This window comes from Hermetia illucens, chromosome 5 (genome assembly GCF_905115235.1).
Source record: "Hermetia illucens chromosome 5, iHerIll2.2.curated.20191125, whole genome shotgun sequence".
NCBI classification, from domain to species: Eukaryota; Metazoa; Arthropoda; class Insecta; order Diptera; family Stratiomyidae; genus Hermetia; species Hermetia illucens.
This window is the reverse complement of record NC_051853.1, coordinates 104,103,633-104,115,275: the sequence shown is the minus strand read 5'-3', so window position 1 is coordinate 104,115,275 and position 11,643 is coordinate 104,103,633. Positions and strand designations below refer to the sequence as shown.

General features: G+C 41.6%; 1 protein-coding gene across 1 annotated transcript; it reads right to left on the bottom strand.

Annotated features, from left to right (window-relative positions):
• Positions 1 to 396: 396 nt before the first annotated feature.
• On the bottom strand, positions 397 to 8,898 carry LOC119656929 (histone H3.3A). The gene is made up of 3 exons (XM_038063623.1): positions 8,738 to 8,898; positions 1,006 to 1,310; positions 397 to 935 (listed from the first exon to the last, which is right to left on the bottom strand). The coding sequence occupies exons 2-3, from the start codon at positions 1,285 to 1,287 to the stop codon at positions 807 to 809; spliced, it is 411 nt and encodes a 136-aa protein (XP_037919551.1). The 5' UTR covers positions 1,288 to 1,310; positions 8,738 to 8,898; the 3' UTR covers positions 397 to 806.
• Between the last annotated feature and the right edge of the window lie 2,745 nt (positions 8,899 to 11,643).

Here is an 11,643-nt window from a genome sequence, read left to right as displayed (position 1 = left end):
AAATATTAGTAGCCCAAGATATAAATGAGGATGGACGATTCCGTAGCCTACACAATGACGAAATCTATGAGCGATACCATGACCGTCCGGTTGTGGATAAAATCCGGCTCAATAGGTTACGGTGGGCGGGTCACTTAATCCGTATGGATGAGGATGATCCCACCCGGAAAGTCTATAAGGGCAATATCTATGGTAGAAAAAGAAGACGAGGCAGACCCTGCCTAAGATGGAGCGATGGCGTGGGTCAGGACGCCAGACAGCTTTTAGGGATATCGAATTGATAGACCTCGGCGCAAAACCGGGATGTCTGCAGTTCCTTATTAAGGCAAGACTAGACCGGATACCGGTTGTTGCGCCGTTGATGATGATGAAGATATAAATTAAAGACAGAATTCGGGTTAAATTTTTATTTCCCCCGAAATACTATAAATTTACTTTAACACTACATTAATGTAAATTAATACAAACTAGAACTTGTTCACAAGCCAGGTGAATTAAACTAAATCCAATTTTCGTCTAGATAAAAACTGTTTACGTTACTACTTTCATTAAGTTTCAAAATTCTTAAACGAAATTATCTCTTACTCAAGTACATAAGAAAGAAGTAAAATAACTTAAATAAAGACCCGATCCAGGTAACCTGCGTCTGGGTCGTGCTATTGCTAGCGTGATTGTTTTCAAGAATAGAAGAAAATTATTAAAACGTTACTCAGTAATATTACACTAATCCTAGTTATCATAAAAGTGTAAGATAAACATACTTCCAGATCAGATAGATTTAGGTATAAAATAAGTGTAGAAAGTATTTAAGCACGTTCGCCTCGAATACGACGAGCAAGCTGGATGTCTTTCGGCATAATTGTCACTCGCTTGGCGTGGATGGCGCACAAGTTGGTGTCTTCAAACAAGCCGACCAAATAAGCTTCGCTTGCTTCCTGTGAAGAGAAACGATCACATTAGTTTTAAACTTTCAAAAAAGTGATTTGCGGTGGGCCTGGAACGCACCTGAAGGGCACCAATTGCAGCCGATTGGAAACGAAGATCAGTTTTGAAATCCTGAGCAATTTCACGTACAAGACGTTGGAACGGCAATTTGCGGATGAGCAATTCAGTTGACTTCTGGTAGCGACGAATTTCTCGAAGAGCAACAGTACCAGGGCGGTAACGATGTGGTTTCTTTACACCTCCGGTAGATGGTGCACTTTTACGTGCTGCTTTGGTAGCCAACTGTTTACGGGGAGCTTTACCTCCGGTGGATTTACGGGCGGTCTGCTTAGTACGGGCCATTGCAGTTTATGCTGTACCTGAAACTAAAAGTTTTCGAAATTAACAACTATTCATTCTGATGCAAACCGGGGTCTAAAAGTTACACGATTGCCCGAATAAATTATTACAGATAACCCTTAAATGTCATACAAAAGTCAGAGAAACAGGAAATATAAAAGGTTTGGTTGTTTTCTTATGTGAGGAACCTTAAACTCCCATTTGTACACCAATCGACAAAAAATTTCGCACCCCAATGATCGTTGGGGGATTTATTTGACATAATTCAAATGGTTTTTTGTTTCAAATAAACACGGCAAATTGCCCTTTTCAAGATCCTCTGGGAAAACACAAACATCAAAAGTACAAAAGGTTTCACTAATATAATCAGATCCTTTAAAAAAAAAAAAGTTAAGTGCGCTCCCTGTACAGAAAATGACTTGCCGAGGAGCTGGTCGATATCCTGTCTAAACATATGGCGGTTGTAATTATTACTAGAGATGCACCGGATAGGGATCAGTTTATTAGAGATAGGCCACTACACCATATATTATAGCGGCCACCCGGTAAACCATGAGTTCGGAGTAGGTTTCTTAGTCAGCTAAAATATGAGAGCTGTTGTTATTGGCTTCAAAAACATAAGCGAAAAACTATACATTCTGCGTGGACGAAGCAAATTACGAAATATAAGCCACATTAACGTTCAGAGGAGACTGCAGAGTTGGACAAGGATATCTTCAAGTATCATATCAAAATCATACTTGGGAGATTGGAACAGACAAGGGCGGAACCCGTATTCAGGCGATACGCCAGCTCCCATAGCTTACATAAAAATACCAACTACAGATTATTTTCAGTTAGTAGTATCACATGATATGGCTGTTGGAAGACCTGGTTTGCACGGAAAACGACGGAACCACTTTCAACCAAATTAACTACGTATTGGCTGAACGCCGCAGGCCAATATAAACCAGGATTACTATCTCGTTGCATAGCGATCCGGGCCCGAATCACAACACCGTCTAAAATCCCCTCTGACAATCCGGTGAGGGTGAATACTGAAGCCGTCTACAATAGAGCCACACGTACCACCTCTAAAGTGGAAGTAGAGGCCGCAATAATCACAGCTATCCGAGGTCCTGGAGATGGGAGAATCGACATATGTTCTTCACAATCATCTGAAGAATGATATTGAAACGGCCACAAACTTGGCCCCAGTCGCAAAGAAACCCGAAGCTACTGGTTCGACAATGAATGTAAGCTAGGAACGGAACGGAAGAATCCTGCATACCGGACAATGTTGCACTCTCCAAAAACGCGGGCACACGCACTTACCTATCACGAACTCCGTCGAGTGGAGAAGCAACTTCACAGAGAGAAAAGGAAAGTCTGGGAGAACCAACAGGCTCATGAACTCGAGAAGTATAGAGCAACCGCACCAGATGCGACAATTTTGCCAACAGGTGAGCAGGATGAAGCCTTATACACATCCATACTCATTATATCAATACAAAGAGGGAAATCTGATTGGAGGAGCGGTGGCTTGAGCAATTTGATCAACTACTCAACCTAAATATCGGTGAAAAGACGAAATAGTAGTCACGCCAATTGAAGACGGCGGGCAAATGCTGCCAGTACCAAGCGTGCAATTCATCGACTTAAGAACCATAAGTCGCCAGGGGCCGATGGAATTACAGCCGAAATAGTTAACTATGTATGCGACCAACTACAGAAAGAGAGACAACGCATCAATGTTTGACGACTGGCAACGAGGCATTATCTGTCCCATACATAAAAAGAGAGATATCACGCAATGCAACAATTATAGAGTTATCGTGCCGATGAGTACCATCTATAAGATATTCTTCGCTATTTCACAAGGCCGGGTAGCCCCCTACGCCCAGAATATCATCGGCCCATGCCAAAGAGGTTTCACTCTCCCTGCGGCAAGCGATGGAAAAACGGTTGGAATATGGCCATCAGTTGCACCATCTTTTCATCGACTTCAAACCCGCCTATGACAACATAGCCAGGGTAAAACTGTATACTTCCCGGATAGAATTCAGTGTCCCGACCAAATTGATAAGACTGATTAAGCTGATTCTGACCAATGTACGAGGCTAGATAAAAGCAGCAGGATCACTCTTGAGATCATTTAACATCAACAACGGTATAAGACAAGGGGATGCCCTATCATGCGTCCTCTTTAACCTGGCCCGGGAAAAAATATTCCCGATGCAGATGTTAATGCAAGAGATACCATCCTCTTCGTCCACCCAGCTACTGGCCTACGCTCATGAAATTGACATTTTGGGAAGAACAACCCGAGATGTACAGTCTACCTTCATCCAGATCGAGAAAGGGGGCGCGAGATCTTGGGTTGCACAATAATGAAGGCAAGACAAAGTACATGGTGACAACGTCAGCACCACAGACCAAAGAATAAACAGTATCAAACCGAGACAACAATAAAAATAGGAGACTACAACTTTGAGAACGATGAATGGGTCGAAAATCCTAACCGATAACAGCTATGACGATGAAATTCGCGCACGGTTATTGGCTGCCAACAGAGGCTGTTTCAACTCTCAGAAACTGTTTCACTCGAAACGTCTTTCCATGGGGCAAAGCTCTTACTGCGCAAGACTATGATCTTGCCGGTTGTTCACTGAAAACTGAGCCTATTTCAGCTTACAAAAACTGTTTTGCTCGAAACGTCTCACCAGAGGGTCAGAGCTCTTACTGTACAAGACAATCTTGCCCGTCCTCATATATTTCTCAGAGACCTGGGTTCTTAGCAAACAAAAAAATGCGAATTCTTGGTAGCATTTGAGACAAGAACCCTCCGAAGAATGTTTGCAATTCCGCAGCCTATACACCGATGAAATCTATGAGCGATACCACGACCGTCTGGTTGTAGATAAAATCCAGCTCAACAGATTGCGGTTGTCGGGTCACCTAATCCGTGAATGAGTGAGGATGATCCTGCTCGGAAAGTTTATAAGGGCAATATCTATGGTAGAAAAAGATGAACTGGTAGACTCTGCTCCCTGGCGTAGGTCAGCACGCCAGACAGCTTGCGGACCTCGGCGCAAAACCGGGATATCTGGAGGTGCTTACTAAGGCAGGCTAAGACCAGATATTGGCTGTTGCTAGGCTATTATATAGAGCGTGATCCTACCAAGTTTGGTGGAAAACGCATTGTTACTAATAAAGTTATAATAGGTCTAAATTGTCAATTCTGTGCAAATTCTAAGACTTTAAATATCAGTAACCCGCAAAAGTGGATAGCCTGAATTAATATTTGCATGTAAATTATATGATAGGTACTAATGGGACAAATGTATACTCAAATGATTTTATAAAAGAAATACACAAAACCTTTCATACCTGAAGCATCCAGCATCCAGCTTCCAGTTTGGCGGCTTGTTCAAAATTGACCGTAAAACCTCCTTTATCCTAGTAGTATCAAATCTTGCAGCAGAATAGACGATAGTATTCTGTACAATACTGTAAGACTATCAGCATCAAGTATAGCAGTTCAAAGTTACCAACTTTGCGCGAATTTACTGAATAATCTTAAGCCATGCAATTAAGATGCTGACGTCATAATTAACATTCGAGTGAGATATTAAAGTTCTATTTATTCCATTTATAATCTACTTCTCCCCAGCCGTTTTAAAGTTTTGTGTAGAACAAAACTTTATTAGAATCGATTCGATACATCTCTGTCTGTTACACCCACTCATTAGAAGCTGTCTCCCCGGGGCGATAGGTGACAATAGCTCCATTTAAATATAATCGCAAACACGACATGAGTGCGAATTACATTGAATTGTAGATGTGGATGAGGTGGGGCAGCGTCTGATGAGTTGCCTCTGCCCTGAACGAAACAATCAGGCAACTTTTTTGTTAAAATTGACAGCTTTTATATAGCTTCTTTTTATAAAAGCTTTAAAATAATGCCCTTTTTACACGTTTAATACTACACCCTTAAGGCACCAGTATTTCCGAACGGAATACCACGGAACCATATTTATTCCGCAAAATTTCGTTAATGGAACCATATTTTTAAACTTAAAATTATTAGTAGATACAGTCGCGACCAATGAAATGTGGGCAAGCTATAAAAGTTCAATAAAAGGGTTTTATGGAAACACAGGTATCTTATTTCCGAGATCGACTCTTAAAATAGATTAGTCTTAGAGACGGCTGAGGATGTTAGAAGGCAATTTGTTGGACTTGGAGGAACAAGAGTTTCTACAAGGACTCCACGACGAAAGCTCCAACAGGCTGCAATATGTGCATATTGGCACGCTAAGAAACGCCTTGAGTGGACTAAGGAGCACAAAAGCTGGACTGTTGATCATTGGAAGAATGTGATCTTCTCAGATGAAACGAAGTTCAACATTTCTCGTAATGATAGAATACAATATGTACGCAGAAGGACCGGAGAGCGTTATAGCGACGAGAGTATTCTACGAACATCAAGACATCCAGTGAGTAGAATGATTTAGGGATGCTATTCATATCACCAGATTGGACGATTGGCTATGCTTGAAGGGACGATCAAGGCTGTTGATTATATAAACATCCTGGAAGAAAATTTGGCACCTGTCCTCGAAGAGCATTTTTCGCATGTGGATCAAATGATTTTCCAAGATGATTCTGCTCCTTGTCATCGAGCTTGGTAAGCATCATTTTTTCCTTAATTCTTATTCCCTCCTCAACAATTGTCCGCAATTTCAACCTTTCCTAATTTCTAACAGGTAAAGAATTATTTACGCGAACTCAATGTTTCTTGTATTTTATGGCCTGGCAACAGTCTGGATCTTAACCGAGAGAGAGAACCTTTGGCGGATAATGAAAGTGCAAAGCGGAAGAGAGGCCGACTAATTTAGAAGAGTTAGACAGAATAATCCAAAAGGTTTGGTACGAAGGCTTTCCAGCAGGTCTCGAATTAATTAATTCAATGCCACGTCGAGTTATGGCGGTTATAAAAGCGAGAGGCGGTTCAACAAAATATTGAAAAGTGCGTTTAATATGGTTCTGTCACTAGAAAAATAAAACGTCAAAACGTTTTAAGGAATTTAATACAAGTAAAATTTGACAATGTATTGCAAAGTATCTTTTAATTAACATGTGGGAATTTTTAATATTTTTTTTAAAAATTTTATCTAACTTTGTTGTTTGTAGATAGTCTGTAAATTTTCAGGTAAACAATTTAAGCGCAGCAATTCGCGTTTCCGATCCTTGCCTTGCTTCTTAAATGTGGCTGAAAATATCGACCATAAAACGATGTAATTTAACTTTTTCAACTTGTCCACAATTCATTGGCCGCGACTGTATGTTTTAGATTTTATATGCATTTTTCATTGATACATTCCTTGGTTGTGGAAATCGTCCTATAGTTATGGAACGATCGAATTTCCTATATTTGTCACTTCTCGGTCATTTTATCCATAAAATTCTATGTAGTAATGTTGACAATGATTTGAGAAAGTTGTTTTTTTAAAAATCAAAAAATCTATTTATCTCAAGATTTCAACGAAAGGTTAAATTAGCCAAATTAGATTGGATATATATATGTACGAACACTTTTATGCTCAGTGAAATATCGTTATTTTCGAGTCGATGTGTGTAACAAGTCGGGAAACCGGAAGCTGGACGCTTCAGGTATGAAAGGTTTTGTGTATTTCTTATATAGACATTTGAGTGTGCGTTTTTCCCATTAGTGCGTATCACGTAATATATACATATATTATGTGAGCGTATCCACTTTCAGGTGATATTGATATTTATAGTCTTGAATTTGCAAAGAAGCGACAACTTCGACGTATTATAACTTTGTTAGTAATAGTGCGATTTCCATCAAACTTGGTAGGATCATGCTCTATTTTACCGCAAAATTTCGTGGTACTAGGATAAACTTAAAGGGGGTTTTGCAGCCAATTACTAAAAGTTATATTAATTTTAACTTTATTTGAAGAGATATCGGTATGGAATGTCTTCCGGAGCTCAGGGACAATATAGTGGCACCCTCCTGATTTTTTCTAGCTTTTTCGGTTGAGTAGAGCTTCTGGGAATGAGTCCGTTAAAGAAATGATCAATTTCGACCCGCCCGTACTCCTCACCTTTCTAACAAATGCTAAAACTAAGACCAGCTACGGAAAGTACTAATCGAGACCTTTCATTTGATACCCCACATGACTATATTTGGTGAAAAAAAAACTTACACACCTCTTTTGCATGTATGGGGATCTCCTCTTAAATTCGACGTAAAAGGATGTAACTCACTATATGCGTAAACGTTCACAGTTTCCACTTTCCACCAAATTTGGTGTCAAGCGCGGCAATAGTCTCCGAGAAGAATGCGTGTGACGGACAGGCAGACAGACAGTGAACCGATTTTAATAAGATTTTGTTTTACACAAAACTTTATATTTTTATTCTTCACCAGTAAAAATGGGTTTCAAATATAAATGTACACGGATTTTCTAGTTCACATTATTTTCTTAAATGTTTGACAAATATGGAGTGTACGAACACTATTGCCCTTAACTGCATATAAAACCCCGATCTCAAATTCTCACCGGAAAATATTTCAAATTTCTACCATGAAACCGCCTTCACTAACGTGTACAAATACTATATAGACGCAAAATCTTGAAGCGCCCCTTAACCAAAGTAGAAAACCCTCAATTAATCATGACTACTGCATACTCGTCCCGCCCATCGCTCATTAGATTACTCAACTTCGTTGGTCAACAAAACTAAGCTACCAAGTCTGTCCACTTTCCGTTACCGTGAGACAACAGTTTATGTAAATATAGACCATCTATTTGCACACATTGCTAAAAATGAGGATTTTGAGTTGTCTCATTAACAAAGGTTCATAAGACAAACATTCAACTTCTCACGTGACAAATATTCTTCTGAAATGTTCACGAACGCAGAAGCGAAGTTTGCCGCCACTGCGAAACCTCCTTGCAATGCGGCTCCACGGCACCAGCAAAAAGCCTCAACCCTGGAAGGTCATGTTCGATCACGTACGCGCCGCGGCTGCTGGGCTGATAGCGGCACACATCGATGACGCACGCTCGTGACTCATCAGTTGTTGCACAACACCCTCAAATCCCCCGAGCTATTGCAAGTCGCCATTAATGAGGTCCTCATCCTATTTATGGAAATATTTTCATTAAATCAAAATTGCGAACCCGCTATGCCCGCTCTATCGACCCAGATAGTCCCGATCCGAGCGTGCCCCCGAGATCTGTATCTCGCCGCGCGTTTTTCCACACGTCACGGGCCCGCCAGGTCGCCATTTTGTCCCAAATACAAAGCGCGTCGCCACTTCAGAAAATCACATGAAAACTTTCACTCAAATTTTCCAGAAAACGAAAAACATTTAGCCAAGGATTTTGGGTGCAGGCAAACGGCCTTGCAACAGAAATTAAAATGACTAAAGACTTACCGTTGGGGAAGTTCCTTGACGGGAGGAATTAAGGGATAATCACGGATCACGTAGAACTACGAACTGGACACAACGCGCAAAAATTCTTGAGTGAGGAGAAGACGATTTTCGTCTTGTTTTTGTTTTGCCTTTGCCCGGCGGCGACGGTGATTTTAAAGGCGACCCGAATTTCACCACGTTCGTGGGCAAAGGGTGCCGAGGGACCTCCGTGATCGCCTGCATTGCATGCGCTTGACTCCTCTGTCCTCGGAACACGACGAGAAGGCCCCAACCTGGAAAATATTTTTCTTGTCCATTCCATGTCTTACTTTGTCATTTCCATCTTGACTTTTTGCAGCCATTGCGGACTTTGTGTAACATTGCTGATGCGTGTTTGGCGTAATACACGTTTGAGGCATTTGCATAGAGTCGTGCATGAGACCATGTAAGTTGCAATTCTTCTAATATTTTCAAATTGGCCTGTTCCCGTGAAAATGGGTCAATTTAATTAGTCATTGTCGTAATTAATTGCAATGGTGGGCAAACGTGCTACTGCGTAGATTTCACCACGAAGTGATGTGGGCAAAATTCGACGTGAAATAAACTAGTGGCATCTGCTGGCGGGCTTCGGAACTAAACGAACTTTTGGTGCGTGTGCACTCCATGATTTTTATGGTATTTGCTTTTTGATTGTATATTTCGGTGTCTATTCTGATTATTATTATTCGGTTAAGGGAAAGTTGCCCTGCGTCCTTGAAGAACTATTGTGCCCCTGGTTATAGTGTACCTATTGATCATAGTATCCCAAGCAGGCCTATAACCGTTAGGAACTTTAGTATGTTCCCTACTTCCAGATCTTTCACTTTTGCATCTGGTATTAAATGTTCTCCCAATGCCTCGACCTACTTTGCATAAGTGCCGGACACTGTCCCAGGACGTGTATAGAGATTTCGTCATACTCCTCACAAAACCTCCAGGCAGTGTCCGTAGATGTTCCTAGCTTCTCTAGGTGAGTTCAGCCAACAATGATCAGCGAGAATTCCCACTATGATTCGGAGGTTCTTTTTGGTGTGGTTTAAACAATCCTTTGTGCATATGGGTTCGTATCCCCCAATAAGCACCATGGACTGATCCATCCCTGGTAGGCCCGCCCAGTATAGTTTATTCAACCGTTCCTTTTCATTTCTAAGATTCATAGCCACCGTTTCCGATTCCACAGAAGGGTTCTGGCCCGTGTAAAGGTGTCTCTGCTCCCTTCTTGGCTAGTTTGTCCGTTGCCTCGTTGCCTTCCAACCCAACATGACCTGGAACCCAAAGTATCCAGACCTTGTTGGACGAGCCGAGTGTTTAAATAATAAAAACTTGTTAGCACTGATGAAGGGAACAAGTGGTTCCCGAAATATCGGTATTTGCAAGAATAAATATCCACACCAACGAAAAAGAAACAATAAGTTTTTATTATTTCAATTAATTAATCGTTGGAAACACCGCATAATTTCACTCAGAGCCGAGTGTATTCAGTCTCTCAAGGCATTCCCATACCAGTTTAGCGTTCACCTGGTTGGACCTAAGTGCCTTGATCACTGCTTGACTATCGGTGAGAATAGTTATGTTCTGCCCCCTATAGTTCCTTTGCAGATTAAAGGAGGCACATTTGTCTATGGCGTATATTTCCGCCTAGAATATGCTAGTGTACCTGCCCATTGGCTCAAAGTACATTTTCCATGGCCCAATGACACCGGCACCCGCTCCCCCTGCTGTGAGGGATCCGTCAGTGTTCCAAGTAATCAGTTGCTGGTTTAAGCCGTATGTCGTAACCACGCTCTCCCAGTATGCCTTGTTACTTCAACGAGTTTCAAACTTCTTATCGAAGTGAAACCTCGTTGTCATGTTATTCCTTGGTATCAGTAATTCGGGATACCGCCTAGAAAGAATATCAATTTTCCTTCGGTTTAGGCAGCTCCCCGCCTCACTCATACTACCGGCCATCCTGAATATTGCCCTCCTTGCCTGCATCTGTATGTGCAGAAGGAGAGGGGTTAATCCCAGAAGGACCTCCAGGGATGCCGTTGGGCATGTCGTCATTGCCCCACTGATACACACGCAAGCCAGCCTTTGGAGCTTATGTAATTCTCTGCCTTGTGTGCTGAGTTCGGTTCTTTCTGCCCAGATTACCGCGCCATAGGTAATCATTGGCCTTACTATTGCAGTATATATCCAAAGTAGTATCTTCATTCATTTTTTTCCTGCTATGGATCTGCAAGTCATCAGAGCCCTTGTGGCTTTCCGACAAGTGTTTCCGACATGTGTCTTCCAGAGTAATTTTTGGTCTAGCGTAATTCCCAAATGTTTCTCGTTTCACCTCCATATCATGTAATGTTATGGCTCTCAGGTGATCAAGCTTACGCCTCCTAGTGAATGATACAATGGTGGTTTTGGCTGGGTTGATCCGGAGTCCCACCTTCCTGCATAAGGCACTAGTAACCCTTAGTCCAGTTTGGATTCTATCACATAGGGTATCTTCATATTTGTCCCTACAGATTAAAACAATATCGTCCACGTAATCCTGGACTTGTATTCCAGTATTTGTTAACACGTCCATAGTCGATAGTACTCCACACTGTGGACAGCCTTGAGTGGTGTTCATGACAATAGAATTTGTACCTGTCGGTACTTCTATTTGTCTGCTTTCTAGCATTTTACCCATCCAGAATGCCAGGGTGTTTCCCACTGCTCCTTCGATATCCAAAAATGCTCACAGTGCAATTTTTATGGCATCCCGTAGTACCTCTGTCAGCTGATATAGAGCAGTTTCAGTTGACCGTCCTGCTCGGTAAGTGTGCTGACAGTGATGTAGGGGATCTATCACCTTCTCCACCGTATTGAGTACGAACGATGTTAGGCAAATTAGTCTGAAAGATTTAGGG